At 36.0% G+C, this 16,021-nt stretch overlaps 1 protein-coding gene across 2 annotated transcripts; it reads right to left on the reverse strand.

Annotated features, from left to right (window-relative positions):
• Positions 1–3,253: 3,253 nt before the first annotated feature.
• MCM10 (minichromosome maintenance 10) lies at positions 3,254–15,482 on the reverse strand. 2 transcript variants are annotated; one of them, XM_089815919.1, is made up of 12 exons: positions 15,294–15,482; positions 14,998–15,205; positions 6,202–6,276; positions 5,878–6,115; positions 5,157–5,281; positions 4,668–4,701; positions 4,525–4,571; positions 4,297–4,437; positions 4,107–4,177; positions 3,905–3,989; positions 3,645–3,797; positions 3,254–3,357 (listed from the first exon to the last, which is right to left on the reverse strand). In XM_089815919.1, exons 1-11 carry the CDS (start codon positions 15,385–15,387, stop codon positions 3,683–3,685), a joined length of 1,233 nt encoding a protein of 410 aa, XP_089672045.1. In that variant the 5' UTR covers positions 15,388–15,482; the 3' UTR covers positions 3,254–3,357; positions 3,645–3,682. The 2 variants fall into 2 exon arrangements, with proteins under 2 accessions (XP_089672045.1, XP_089672043.1); XM_089815917.1 differs by having other exon boundaries at positions 3,254–3,797.
• Between the last annotated feature and the right edge of the window lie 539 nt (positions 15,483–16,021).

Raw genomic sequence — 16,021 nt, forward strand, 5'->3', positions numbered from 1 at the left:
TGTTGTTAGTAGTCTCTCTTTTATAACACTAAATGTTGGACAAAGTTTTTCATCGGATTAACAAAAATCCAAATGATAAGACATTACTAGTGAGTTATCTACATTCCTACATAGAATAACTTGCTGAGATGGAACTAATGTCATTGATTGGAACTGCTAGATCGTTCTTGTTTTCATCTACTCGCAAAGGGTGCAAGTGGAAGGTTAGAAAATAGAAGGCAATTGTCAATATTTTTCCTCGTTTCTATAGTACCCCTGAAGAGGAATCTGAATAGTTTGAGACGTGTTGTTGGAGTGAGCTACTTTTGTAAAAGCACTATCATAGCATCACTACAGATATTGGTCTCACTAAAGATGACATTGTTACAAATTGGAAACAATTAAAATTAAATAACTACCATATCTGGCATGTGGACCACTTGATAGTTACTGACCCTGACCATGAAGAGGATTTAAATGATACAAGTGAGGTGGATCCAAGAAATACAAGTGCCTTGGATGAATGGGAGTTGTTATCACATATGGGAGTTACTAGTGGTGAGAACTTGAATGCCCTTGAAATACTCGATCGACGTGACTTTGATAATATCAACAATTGGGATGAATGTTATATACCTCCCCACTTGCACAACACTACAGAGCATTTCATAAGTACAAACAAGACATCCCAGATGGATGACCACTCTATATTACAAGAGCATGCTCCACTATATCCATTATTTCCCAAACAAGAACTAGCACTTGTGACTTCAAAAGAGCATTATAATGATAGTTCCTCAAACCAACCCCCCTATGTGATCATACAAGGAACAATAGGCATAGGCAAATCATACTTGATAAATTGCATCAAACATGCACTTTGGATTTTATCATCTAAAAATAATAGTCCACTCCTTACTGTTGCACCTACAGGAGTTGCAGCATTCAACATACATGCCTCAACCATACATGCTACCCTTAGAATACCAATAATAGAAATGTACCCACTGTGTGGACAATCACTACTAGTCTTTCAAGAAGAGATGAGACATGTGAAATAACTCCTTATTGATGAATTTAGCTTTGTAGGGTCAAAATTGCTTTTGAAAATAGATAGTAGATTGTGTGAGGCTTTCCCCCATCAACAAAAAAAAATGCTTCAGTGATACATCTATAATTCTTGTTGGTGACTTAGCACCACTACCCCTTGTCATGGATAAACCAATATATGCATCACACTCAAATGCCAAATACCTTTGGGATAAATTTACAAAGGTATCACATTGACAACCATATTTCGCCAACAAGGTGACGCTCAAGATCAAATCAACTTTTGTTGCATGTTGCATGTTGTACAACATGTGAAATGCAAATCCGACTAAACAAGATTGGGAATTACTTATGCAACGTAGAAATAAAACAATGTTTGTTTCCAAACAAAGAGCATTTGATTAGTCAATGCACCTTTACTCTAAAAACAATTTAGTTGGGATACACAATTGAAAAATGCTTAAATTACTCAATCTTCCCATTGCACTTAGTATTTCAATAAATTAAAAAACACGCTTACAACCAAACCTCGATAGTTATATCGATCGACTTCCAAAAGAACTATCGTTGTGTAAAGGCCAACGAACAATGTTAACAACAAACCTTCGGATTCAAATGGGCCTTATAAATGGATCGCTTAGGGAGCTAATAGGTATTGTGTACACACCTAGTTGTAAGCCCCTTGACCTACCTCTATATGTGGTTGTCATATTTGATAATTATAATAGCCCACCTTGGGACTAAGATGACCCAAATAGTTTACTATTAACACCTATAACCTTAGGTAATTATAGACAGATCCCACTATCTATGTCATAGGCACTCACCATACACATGTTCCAAGGATTAACACTTCAATGAACAACAATTGATATTGGTACAACAAAAAGACAAGGTTTGACCTTTACAACTATATCGAGAGTTAAAACACTCGACAACCTACGTATAGAGACACCATTCTCTTTTGATCAATATGCAAGAATGAAAGATAATCCATATACCATTATCAAAAAAAAAATGAAGTCTCAATTGCAACAACTCTCCCTATAGAGTGGATAGGTAACAAATATATTACTTTCCTTTAATTTATATGACTGTGTTTACTTCATCAATTTTTTAATTAGCTACATTTATGCATTTCAATATCATCATTCACTAATGTAACAAGTTGTGTTATGGGTATGGTGAAAAGATATCGTTTATTGTTACTTGTATCCCCTACTCATAACTCACTTTGTAATTTCAAATATTGTAGTTTATTTATGTGATTTGCTAAGAACTCCAAAGGAGGCAGACGTTGGATGGGAAAACATGTCATCTTTGGATAGGTCATTGATGTCATATGCTACTCTAGTGAATGCACCTCCAAGCCCGTTGTTGTCAATAATTGCAAGAACACCACAATTCTCTAGCCTCCATGTGTATTACACTCTCAGCATCTATTATGTTTATGTATGATGAAATTGAATAATAAATGTGTTCTTTGTGGAGAAACTATTGGTATCATTTTTTGGCTACACAACTTTAATTACATATATGTTACTTGTATCCCCTAATCATAACTCACTTTGTAAATACAAATATTGTAATTTATTTATGTGATTATTTTAACGTTGTATTTTAATATTTTTTCTTTATATGTACATTTCTGGTTATGCTCGTGTTTAAAAATCTAGTTGATGAAAAACAAAGTCAAACTCAAAGAAGTGATCTTTATGCAATGTCTATACACATACTATCATTCATCATAATTTTTAATTGATAAAAAATAAATAAAAATAATTGCATTCTAATTTATTTTGACTTGTAAGATATTAAACAAATGCTCACGAACATACAAATTTTGAAATAAAGCAACTAATTCCTTTCTTGGAATTTTTTGTTTTTTTGTCTTCAATGGTTTTTATACGAGTATAATTGTATGAATGTAACTATCTTGGATTTAATTGTTTGTTATGTCAAAATAACAACTTTCAACCTAGTTTGTTGTTTATATTCCTTTTGTCTTATTATATGTTTGGCAAACAATAAATGTGAGCATGTATTTTATATGGACTACCATCTTTTCTCACTATCAGCATACCCCTTGCTCCTTCCAGTGCAAGTGCTAGTATTATTAACTTATCAAACCTTCAGTGCATAAACAGAGCTCATAAAGACATGCCTAATTACAAATTGGTTGGAGGTCCCAGATGGTGCATAAAATCCAACAAGCACATACAAATGAATGAATAAATTGTTAAATAATTTTTTCAATATATTGTCATACATGACTTAATTTTGTATCCAGATTGGATAGTTTGCAGTGGGATCTTAATTATTCATTGCCTGCAATAACAGACAAGTATACTATTAGTCTACCAACCTGATAACCAGTGGTATTTTTTGAATTAATTTTTTTGCTCTTTTTGCAAAAGCAACTCAATGACCAAACGACCAAACATTCAAGCACCTATTCTACCAATCAAACGTGAAAAGAATAGGCAATTTAATGCTAGATATCCACAATAGTTTTTTAAAAAGACCTAGGTTACACAACAATAAAAGCTATACAAAAAACTAGCATGGAGCAATGCTGTTGTGAAAAAGCTTTTGAAAATCAATCACAATCTCACAAGCATAAAAATGCTCAATTACACGGCAATCCATCATCTCAAACATCAATGTCTATCTCAATCAAATCATCAGGATTTTGCATAGTCTTCTTCCTTTTAGTTTCAGGCTCTTGCTTTCGTAAAACTCCCATTGGCTCTATGGTGGAAGAAGACCTGAAACAAAAAGCAAGAAAACAATTCTGAGCTAAAACTTGTGATATTATCATTTTGATCTGTATCTTTAATCTCAAAGTAAAAGCTATTTGCACTGGCCTATCGACCTTTTCTTAAGACACTCCTCATATTGTTTGACTTTCTTGATTTGAATGTCTGATTTCTTGACAGTAGCTTTTGGGTCTATATTCTCTGAAACAAATAACACGGATCAAAATAGATTCCTTCATAAGCAATTATACAAATAAAAACAAAAATCTTACATTTTTGCAGTTGCTCAAGAAAGTAAAACTGTAAAACCCTAAATACCTGCATTTGCAACACTTGTCAGGAACCTGATTCCCTGCGACTGGTGCTTAGTTGTCACCTTGTCTGCATTGCTGTTAATATGAAAAGACATTTCGACCATTTGACTCTGAAATTGCATCAAAGGCTTCATATCAAAGCATACAACACAGGATTCATTAAATACTCTATTAAGAAGAGGAAACTCGCTTGCCTTAGAGTTTTTCTTAAATCTTCTGCTGTCATGACTTTCATCGATCTGCTAGGCTTATTGTTATTAGAACTTTCTACTAAAGGTTTCACCATATATATCCCTTCTGATTTGAGAGGTTTCCGAAATGCTGTTGACAGGTTTCTGTAACAATATAAAATACAATCAAAACTGCAGAAACTTGAATAACAGCTGCCAAAACCGAGTTAGAAGTTATCAGCATGCACTTACCCACCACTTAGCTCTGCACGTTTAGTAGTATATTTTTGGCGTGTTGCCTGGAACATTAAACACAGAAACATTTCAACAATTATTTAAATCTTTAGCAGAAATCACAAAGACCATGTCAGTAAAGCTCATTGCCCAGCACTTACAGCAACATGGTATTGACAATATGATCCTCGAGATCTGCAAAGTTGGCAACAGGGCGCTGAAATTAAGTCGTCAAAAGTCTATTATATACAAGGGTCTCATATAATATAGTACAAATTTTATATGCTCCACAACAAGATTTTTTCCCCTTGAAACCGTAAAGCATCTTCAATTTTCTTACCACCATTATGAAATAAGCAAAATAAGAAATAGGCACAAAGCTGCAGGACTCAAAACCAGAATGGCCCAAAAGAAAAGAAAATAGAAACAAGCCATTTTCACAACACAGCCATAATAGCTAACAGAACTGAGAAGAAATAGACAGATTGTAGTTGTTAATTCATTTCATTAAAGCTTTTGTATTTCTAACAAAGGAAATCTAGAAATAACTTCTAAATACTTGGATATGAGTATGCAACAAAAGCATTCAACCAAGTCTAATTTTTTAAGATCTCAGAGACTATTTTGGTTATAAAGCACACGAAACATACCGGTTTATAATCATTGTGCATGGCATTCCATCCTTCCGTTTCCCCTTACAGAGACCATAATCAACAGAAGTTCCCAATTTTACAATTTGATCAACCGCAAACACACTAAGAGAAAATTCATTTCCCTGCAAATAGAAGTTAGGCAGGCTCTGATACCTGGTTTTGAAATGAAAATTATTACACATGCTTCAATGCAAACAAAATAAATTACTGTAAGTATAGTTGCAACACGTGATTAAGCACTCGTTCCTAAGCTTCAATAAATTTTAATAAACAGTAGTCTCAAACGGGAAGAGCCATAAAGGCACAAAGTAAACTACATATATAGCTCTTCAGGGAGGACTAGCAAAGTAGGTGGCAGAATAAATCCTTTGGCTTGTGACACAATGCCCCTTCTCAATGCCTGAATGCCTACATTGTGCTGAATGTAAGGCACCTTTACCACCACTATCTTGGTTGATATTTTACTTGGATAAACAATAAGCATAGTTGCAAGTTCCATCGTGAATTATTAAAATAGTTTTAGACAAGAATGACTGTCTCCAGGTTAGTGATACTCAAAATTTCCATGCTTAAGTACATATTTGCTCTGAATGGATGGATATAAATAAAAGCTATTTGGGTGGGATCTGAAAGTACAACTACATTTTGTTGATTGCTGCATTAACCATGCAAAATCAAATCCCAAAAGACCAAACAAGTCATACTGATAGCAACTAACCTTGTCCTCACGACGAACTTTGGCATTAAAAATCGATAATATGCTCCCAGCTGACTCCTTCCAATGATGAGTATATGCATCACCAAATAGGAAGAGAGAAATGGTGGAAGAATCAAGAGATGATAGTTTCCAAATAGCAAAATTCTTCCCATTGCTACTTAATCTGGGATTTCCTTTTTCTGTTAGCACACCAACTGTCGCCCAAGAGCCCGTAATGTTATCACCCATCATTGCAGTTCTGTTCAAAATCACTATTTTAATAAATGAAGAAAATAAAAAGAGCACTTTGAAGTCTGTGACAATCTAATACAGACTACTCATTACTTGATTGCCTGCAAGCGAATGAATCTGACATCAGAGAACCGAATGGTCATGCTCATTGTCGACACCATTCTATTTCTGCAAAACCTCAAATTAGGACCCATTATTCAAATGACACAAAACGCCTTATGTGAATATGTTATTCCAAAATATGTCATATACTAACCTGTTAAGATCAATGGTCATAAGCTTAATATTATAATAATGAATGGATTGCATAAACGTTAAAATTCATCTTGATAACTAATTATAATATATGCAAGTCTGGATCCAATCATTCCAATAAAAATGTGTTGAAAGCCAATATGGTGTAATAAAATGTAACCAGCTACTTGGGAGAGGAAAAGGATTATTTTCCACAAACAGAAACATAATTCAAAGAAATATAAGCACCATTTAGTGCTTAACTATTTTTTTTCTGACAGTAATTGATCTTGTGTACTTGTATATGCAATATATGGGAGGATCAGAATTTTGTTTACAAAATCATTCCCTCAATTAAAATCTGCTAATAGTTCTAGTTAGTATGTAGGTAACTAGATTAGCCAATGTTTAAATTTAAATTGCATGTGGGAAGGCACTGTTAATCCTCTTCATTGATCCTTTTGTGAAAATCCAGGCACTTAATCCTCTTGATGTTGAAACCCATCAATGTATAGCATTAGCATACAGCATTTTTTAAGAGTGTCTTTTATTGGATGAAGGAATGAATTTTAATGGCATTCATATGACCAACAGTTAAGGAATCAAGAGATAAATCTTAAACAAGTGAGGAGCTCCTGTAAAAGGAAAAAGCTTTAAGCAACTGATCATGTGGGTATGGGTACATGGAGAGTCATTTAATATTGGCAAGCACAATTAAATGAATAAACATATTATTATGTTATATATAAATAAAAATATAGGTACTGATTCTTTTGCAAATTAAGGAAATTATAAATCTTTTAATTGCATCCTAAACACTTTTGGAGCCTCTAGTAAACAACTAAACCAATAGTCGCTTAAAGACAGATGGGGCTGGGTACACATTTAGATAATGTGAGGCCGGGTACACATTTAGATAATGTGAGTGATGAATAAGGCTTGACTATCTTATATACAAATACAGCCTCTCTAACATGTGCGCATGGATACCAAGGGAGGTCCTTGTCCCTAAACTGGAATTCCCTGGTGCATTTGAGAAAACACATTTAATTTGAAACATTTTAAAGCCAAAGTTATATAGATATCCCAATTCCAGTTACATCATCACTTTCTTTTCGTAAGACCTTTAAAATGTATACAACTCTTTGGTTGGATGGGTGGATAGCTATGTCCTATAGGGACACATCTCTTGGCCATTTTCACCCATACCTGCTTTGGGTTGTTTCAGGGATAGATAGGAAATATCCCCAGGAACATCCTCCTAATATATATTTAAGGAAATACCCACATCATACCTTAAAAATGGCAAGGGGATTCATTGACATCCCTTAATCATTTCTGGGACAACTGGCCTTCCCCTGTAGCCCGGCCAGTGAAAAGTGCAATGTAGAATTAAAGGACGTGGAGAAGGATAGCTGTGGTATGATTGGACTAAATTGAGAAACCATATCATACACCTTATATTTAATTCTCAGACTGACAGTCCAGATACATCCACATACATATGCACCGCACTTAAGGTGTTGTAATTCACTGTAATTTATTTAATTGGACAATGGTATAATTTTTTAACTTCCCTTGCATTTGGAAAAAAATAAACAAAAAAAATTACAATAAATCATTAATATGGCATAAATAAAGAAGCCCAAGTGAATGAGCAAGAAAGACCATAGCAACTTTTTGATGATGATTTAGATATGTTTTGAAGATAGTATAAGCTATTAGCCTATTACCATTTGAAAAAGACAATGTGACATTTATGGGACAGAAAATGTTCTGCAACATTGTTAGATTTTATCAGCATAACACAAGGGCACTTCCTGACCCCTAAACAATCCCCCTCCCCATCCCCAAGACAGGGACTTGGTGTCCCCTCGTCCCCACACCACTGCCTTCCCAACACCAAGTTGCAAACAGTATGCACAAACGTCCTGGGGACACCAAAGCATCCCTCAACCGTCCCAGGGATGTTTAGAGATGTGGGGCTGGTTGGTCTTCCTTTGGCAGATCTTGACCGTGAGCAGTCCAGTAGTTTCAGCGATGAGGAGCTTGCCTTGGGGGTGACTAGAGGCCTCCCTTCACTGCATTTTGACATGATTTTGTACATGTTTTGATATCATGCTACACATTGTCATCATATTCATAATATTTATGATATAATATAAATTAGAATTTTTCATTTTCCGATAATTTAAATTTTTGTTGGTAATTAATCCAATAATCAATGTTCAAGTATAGTGTATTTTGTATTTGGTATGTTGCAATTTTGCTATGTTCAAGTATCGGGTATTATTAGTTCTTATATTGTTACACATCATTCCATAGCAAACATTTCAAGTATGATATGTACAATATATGTTATTCACTCTCAATCACACCTATCTTGCAAAACATGCAAGTCCTATATTCCCACTCCTCTTTGGGCCTTTTCCATCTACATGTCTCACATCTGAGATGACACAAACCTGTCCTCAATTGTGTCACTAACAACCTAGCTTTCCCTTTAATAGATGCCCCTATGTAATCTTTTACACCATGTTCCTAAGTTAGGTTGAATATTATAATGTAGTGAGCCTTTTACTAACCCATGTGACTAGTCCACATAGCAGTCTGAAGTTTTTCTAGGACAAACTTTTTTGCTTCCACATTGGTATCAAGACACTCTTGTAACTTGATGTTCCACATGCAAAACCACTTTATGTTTTGTTTCATCCGAAGTTTTCTTCCTAAGAACCAAACACTATTTCATCGTAATTCTGGACCAATGTTGGTTATCCATGTTTTCAAGTTTCATTAAATAACTAATTAACCGAGTTATCATTGCTGCCTATGGGGAAATATTGACTTTTGCTAATAGAATTTCATATGGCACTAAGATCTTGACTTTGAGGCTTCTTGTGATGAAGAGTTTTTGAATCCTCTTTAAATATCTCCATCCACATTTTGTCACATTGCCTCCCTGAACTTCATAGCCACAAAGAACAATCAGCATGACCAGCAAACCAAAAAGAGTCTTCTTGTTTTTCCAGTCACAAAGCTCAGTATTCCTGCATCTATTATGGAGTAGATATGACGCTTTTCATCCCCCCTATATCCTTTTCGCTCTACAATTCTCTCAAACAAGACTATAATGGAAGTCAAGCCCCAAATGTTTGTGTTCTTTCACAATTTCTAGTAGGTTGCATTCGAAAAGAAAGATAGAATGTTTTTCCTTCCTCTTCAAAGAAAAAATCATGATTTTTGTTTTGGTGATAAGATAAGATCATCAGCATATAAAAGTAACTTCACCACATTTCTTGCCAATTGGGCCCCTTCACTATCTATTTTGTCTATCAAAGTTTCCAATTTATCAATGTATAAACCAAACAAAGTGGAAGATAGAAATATCCTTGCTTAACACCAATGTCACTACTGAAACATTCAGACATTCCATCCTTAGTTCCAGTTTCATCTCTAACTCTCTTATACTCTTATACACATCTAGAGTGCCTAATTCTTCCATTCACAACAATATGTTTCTCCCCCCTAATTGTCCCATATTTTCTCGATCAAAAGTTGGAGGGTGATGCAGTGAGCAATGGTAGTATGTCTAGGCCTAAATCCCACTTGGCCTTTAACTATTTTTCCTTCGCCTTTTACCCAAATGTTGATTCTATGTTCCACCCTGCACCCAAAAAGTTTGTCAAAAAGAGGACTGACCATATTAATGTGATAATTAGATGGGTTATTGGTGCCCCCACTTTTAAAGAGTGAAATAACCACACTGGTTGACCACTCCATCAAAAAAGCATCCTAAATGACACTATTGAAGACTCCTTTTATGTGACAAGCAAGGAGGTCAACTCCCCACTTTAAAAATTCAGCTTAAAACTCATCAATGTCACTTGCCTTATCACTTGCTAATGTTTTGTATTTCCAGTTTATTATCATCCACCATGAAAAATTCTATCGAAGCACTCAGATTGGGAGGAGAGTTCTTCTCATGTGTCTGCTCATATAGTACCTTTGCATATTCTTCTATATATGGCACTGAGATCTGCATTGTTATTCTCACTTTGTTTTTTTCTCTTGTAGATCTTTCCAAAAGTCTTCAATATTGTGTTTGCCAAGAGATATTAACTCCCTCCTTACATTGACACACTCCTCTTTTTTTTGCTTGGATCAATTTTGCATATTTCTTCTCTTCTTTGCTCGGATCTTTCCCTTACACAAATCTCTTGGCTGTCTTCCATTCTTCATCCTACCACGGATTTGCCAGAAAAGTATTTGCAACCCTCTTCCTACTGCATGATCTTTATATGCCTTTAACACCTTGTATATGATAGGAATCAGCAAGCTACTGTGCACATGCCCAATCTCCTTATTGACTCTTTCATCTGCTAAGATAATGTCTATTTCATGAAGGTGATGTCAAGAACGGTGCGGAATATGTCCCTTTTTTCCTAATTTATGAGGATTCTACCTTTGTTACCAGCTGCCTTTATCCTATGTAGGTCTTGTTTATTATATGGATTACTTAGAACAAAGTCAAACCTAATGCAGAGCAGCATGCGATCCGACTTCATCACTATACAACCTTCTCCAATGTCGAACTCTATCACTCTAGATGTTCTCACTTAAGTGTTCTCCCAATCACCTTCTGTTGATTTTATTTTTCCTTGGTGTTCTCACTGTTGATTATTTTTAAAAAAAAAATAGACAGCTACCGTTTTATCATCTTTGATGTGTGGCTTAATCAACCCATATAGATTCTAAGCTTCATTTCTGAATGCAAAGTTAACAAGGTGTGCTCTGCAACTTACATGAGTCACCAACCCTGATGGAAATTCTGTGTTTCTATACTGATGCATCCAAAAGACTGGCAATTTTTGCATTGCATCTTGTTGCTGAAGCTTGAGAGTTTCTCTGTCCATTTGAATAACTTAGCTCACCTTCGGACCTATATTTTCCATGTGGTTAGCATGTCTCCTGCCACCGTTACAATTTGAACAGCTATCATTGATCATCTCCACTAAGGAGCCTCCTAGTTATTTACTATCTTGAGCGGGGAGCCACCTAATAACTTTGCTTTGGAGACGACAATGATGCTCACAAAAACAAAATTCCCTTTAACAAATAATCAAATATAAATTAGCTATTCACTGTCCTCAAATATGGAGAAGCAATTACCAGTATGGCCCAAAGTTCAAGTCCCACACCCATGAGACTCATGTTAATATAGAACACTGTCCTATAATTTATGCTGTAAACTCTAATGGATGTGATCATGGTTATGAATTTACTGAATAAAAAAATGCATCAGAAAGAGGTTCAGGGCTATCTTCCAAAGCTGTACCACAGGCTCTAGTAAAAGACAGCACAAGCCTCTCCAATTTACAGGAGCTAAAGCAAAACTGTACTTAAACTTTTTTAAGAATGTATAAATAACACTAACCAACAGCAGATTTGAGAACTTTTCAAAACAAAATCCTCTCACCAGATGCATAGAGATGATAAAACTGGACTTTCACCATTCTCATATTAGAAAGATAAATGGTTGGAAAGTACCCAGGTTGGCCAGCTAGAATATCCATATGGCGCCTTCAGACAGGTGATTATCATGGCAACTCATAAGCATCTCTAGTGACCAAGGTCCAAACTTAAGAATACTTGAAAGAAAAGGTACTTCAAATTAAGCTCTAAGTATTGCTAGCTCTGTAAGGGTTCCGAGGCTCTTTTTTAGTATGACTAATGGGATGATCACCCACCTATCATTTCTTCATTTTCACACTTGCAATCCTTGTGCAATAGCATTGTTGAAGCTGTTTGGAACAGGGCTGGAGACTTTAAAACATTCCAGGACTTGGCCCTGTAGATGTGACCACCTAGAGTAATGGTGAAGGGCTCGCAGGGAGCTTGCTAGGATTTTGGCAGGTAGACTGCGTAATATTTTGAAGTGAAGAGATGTTCATTCTTGGTTACCTTGGGTTTTTTTTATCATCTCCAGTAAGGAGCCTACTAGTTATACATTATCTTGAGTAGAGAGCTACCTCATAAATTTGGCGTTAAGACGAGAATAATGCTCATGCAAAAAACAATCCTCCTAACAAACTCTCGAATGTATATTAGCTATGTATTGTCCTGTATTATGGAAAAGCAATTGCCACTGTGACCCAAGTTCAAGTCCCACTCCCAAGAGACTCACATTAATACAGATCACTGCTCTAAAATTTATACTCTACAACCTAGGAGGTGTGATGATTGTTACAAATTTAAATAAGACAATGCCTCAGAAAGAGCTTTGGGGCTATCTTCTAAATCTGCGCCCCAGGCCCTAGTAAAAGACAGCTCAAGCCTCTCCAATTTACAGGAGCTAAAGAAAAACCTTATTTTCACTTTCTTAAGAATATATGAATAACAGAAGCCAACAGCAGATTTGAGAATTTTTTGAGGGTAAAATCCTCTCACCAGATGCATAGAGATGATGAAACTGGAGCTCCATCATTCTTATATTAGAAAGACTTTCATGGTTGGAGAAGTGCCCAAGGTTTACCTGCCTAGATGGTGCTCTCAGACAGGTGATTGTCATGGCAACTCATAAGCATCTCTGGTGACCAACATCCAAACATAAGAATACTTAAAAAACAAAAATGGGGTACTTCGAATTGAGCTCTAAGTATCACTAGCTCAGTAAAGGTTCTGAAGCCCTTTTCTTGTATGATTCGTCATCCACTCATCATTTCTTCATTTACATACTGTCAATCCTTGTGCAATAGCTTTGTTGAAGCTGGTTGGAGCAGGGTTGAGGACTTAAAAACATTTCAGGACTTGGCCATGTGGATGTGACCACATGGACATATGGTGGTGGCTCACAGTGGGGTTTCTAAGATTTTGGCAGGTAGAGTGTAATTTTCTGAATAGAAGAGATGTTCTTGTCTGGGAACCCAAAGTCTGAAGGGCAAGTTCTTGGTTGCCTCAGGTTATGTGGAGTTAGATAGGCAGATCTATGGGAGGGTTGGTGTTTCTTGGTGATAACCTATGTGGAATAAGTTTGCTTGGCTAAAATGTAATTTTTTCATGTGGTTGATTGTAAAAAATAGATGTTTTGCTTGAGAGAAATAACAGAAGAATTTTCAGGATGATTCTGTTTACTTTATTTGCAATAATAGTGAGGAGCGTTTCTTGCATCTTGTTATCCAATGTTCTTACACTAAGAACATTTAGCGTTTGTGATGGGGGCCTTGGAAGCAACGTTGAGTTCATGCTACCTCTCTATTTGAGTTCTAGGGCAGTCAGAGAAGACCCCGGCTAGCATGTAGTTCATTTTATGGTAACTTTGGCTAGAAAGAAATAACAATTTTTTTCAAGATAAGAAAACACTGGTGCATCAGCTGTAGCAGAGGATTAACAGCAAGCTTCAGGAGACCTTACTGGCAAAGTGTGATCATTTTGTTGCCATGGATATAGCTGATATGTATGTAGTCCAAATTTGAACTTAGGGTTGGTTTTAGTTATTTCTTGTCAGGATTCAAATTGACCTACCAAAAGGAAGATCAAGTGTGAAGATGGGTTGCCTCCAATTCCTCAAGGGGTTTTCAAAATTAATACTGATGAAATTTGCTATCTGGATTTGATTGTGTGACCAATTTTTTACATCGACGTTTCGGATCACACTCCGTGATCCATCATCAGGATGCATACAATAGAAGAGAAGGATAAAAGAGTGGACAACTACCAAAAAAAGGGAGTTGTCCTCATTGTGTGTGCTTTCTTCCTCCTCTGCCCCCAACCCCCTACCTTTTATTTGAAGTCTGGTTTGCTAACTTTCTCTTTTATCCTTCTCTTCTATTGTATGCATCCTGATGATGGATCACGGAGTGTGATCCGAAACGTTGATGTAAAAAATTGGTCACACAATCAAATCCAGATAGCAAATTTCAACATTGATGGATTGTGAAAATCTGATAGCTCTTATAAAATTAATACTGATAACCCTTCTAGGGGAAATCCTGGGCATGCCAAGATTGAAACTGTCGGTAGAGATAATTATGAGGCAATCATGTTTGTTTGTTTTTTGTAAACGGCTGCAAACTAATAATTTCATGGATGCTCTTGTTGTTCCTTATGTACTAGAAAGAGAGTGTGCTCTAAGCTGGCATAAGATCAATTGTGAATTAAGTTCTCACATTGAGATAGATATGCTGAATGAGCAGAGGTTGGATAGTGTTCATTGGCAACTAGATTTGTTAATAGGCAAAGTGACTCCTTAGCATCAGTTTCCGTCACATTTTTCAAGAGCGAAATAGAGTAGCTGATTGTTTGGTTAAATAGGCTTCAGAACAAATGAAGGAGTGAAATGTTAATTGCTGGGGACATTAGTCCCAAGATTATTTTCTAACTTTAAAAAAAATGTCATGGAAGACGAGACAGGATTGTTGGGGATTCTGCCTAGGGTTTCTTTGATGGGGGTGTTACTCTGTATGATGGGGGATTTTTGATATTGAAATTGTTTTATTAATAAAATTTTAACCCCTCTTTAACAAAAAAATAAAGAAATAATGCCACTAGCTCAAATCATTTCAATGACAAACTGACATAACACATCCAATATTAGTGTTGCAGAACTTAATTGAATTTAAGAAAGCATGGGGACCCCATTTGAAAGGAGTTATGAACCTTATCCGCAAGCCAGAATATCTTTCAACTTCAATATCATTATTCAAATGGGATTTTGGGTTGTTGTCGAGGGTTTTCCGGGGCTGTGAAGTTGCAGGCGTCTTGTGCTTGGCATCTTCTTCATGTACAGAGTCCTTAACAACATCTTTAAAGGCCGCCATGTCCAGAGCCTTTCCAAGCCTTGGCTTGTCTTCGTCCGAAAAGTAACCTGCAAATTGGACAGATCCTTAAAAATGAACACAACTGCTAAAATTGTTCAAATATTGTGAAATAAAAGTAAAAGGAGCGGACCGTACCAGAGGCAGGAGGATGGGGAGGAGTCTCCGCGACTCGATCAACATGGTCGTTAAGGGAGAGTAGCAGATCCAGATCACTGTCGTGGCTGTCCATGGCTCGCTCCGCTTACTGCCTTCTGTACAGTATTATATGCTCGGGGAAAAATGGCGCCAGTTTTGAATATTTCGCTTCGTTGCAGCCAGTCTAGCAAATTTTAAATTTGTATCTAGTATTTTATGTGTATTAATAAATAAATAATGTTGTAATCCCGCTTGTTTGAGTATACAAATAACTTTCCCTTGGGTTTAATCAGCAAAAAATGGGAAGAGGTAAAAGGTAAAGATAAAGGTAAAGCCAGTAAGGGAGAGTGGAAAGTGAGCATGGTTACCAAATGGTAAGGTCCAAAATAATGAAAGAATGGAATATAAGAAATAGAAATTCAAGGCTCAAATACTTAGATATAGTTTGGTAAAGGCATTGTCTTGTTCATGGAGACACATAAATATGATAGATGTAAAGTGTTAGAATTCGAGCGATAGAAAATAATTCTATTTGGAGCAAAAGAATCGATAGTGGCAACAGACATGGTGGAATTGCTATTTTGATTAAAGAGACTTGGGGCAAATGTATAAGTATAGAGAAAGAAGACCCAACTAAAAAACACAAAAAATTAGGTTGTGATAAGAGTGGCAGCTTTCTACTTTGTTCTGAAGGGATCAAAAACATACAAGAAGAAGAACCTAGATGG

Source organism: Cupressus sempervirens, chromosome 1, assembly GCF_028749045.1.
Source record: "Cupressus sempervirens isolate cs-2001-9-10 chromosome 1, ASM2874904v1, whole genome shotgun sequence".
In the NCBI taxonomy this organism is placed as follows: Eukaryota; Viridiplantae; Streptophyta; class Pinopsida; order Cupressales; family Cupressaceae; genus Cupressus; species Cupressus sempervirens.

Bases quoted from the DNA above. Each gene is read 5' to 3' on its own strand.
- MCM10 (XM_089815919.1), bottom strand. From the start codon at position 15,387: ATGGACAGCCACGACAGTGATCTGGATCTGCTACTCTCCCTTAACGAC. The intron at 6,277-14,997 runs GTTCATAACTCC...GAGGTTTTGCAG, and splicing joins TATTCTGGCTTGCGGATAAG to AAATAGAATGGTGTCGACAA. The intron at 5,282-5,877 runs GTTAGTTGCTAT...TTCTATTTGCAG, and splicing joins AAGTTCGTCGTGAGGACAAG to GGAAATGAATTTTCTCTTAG.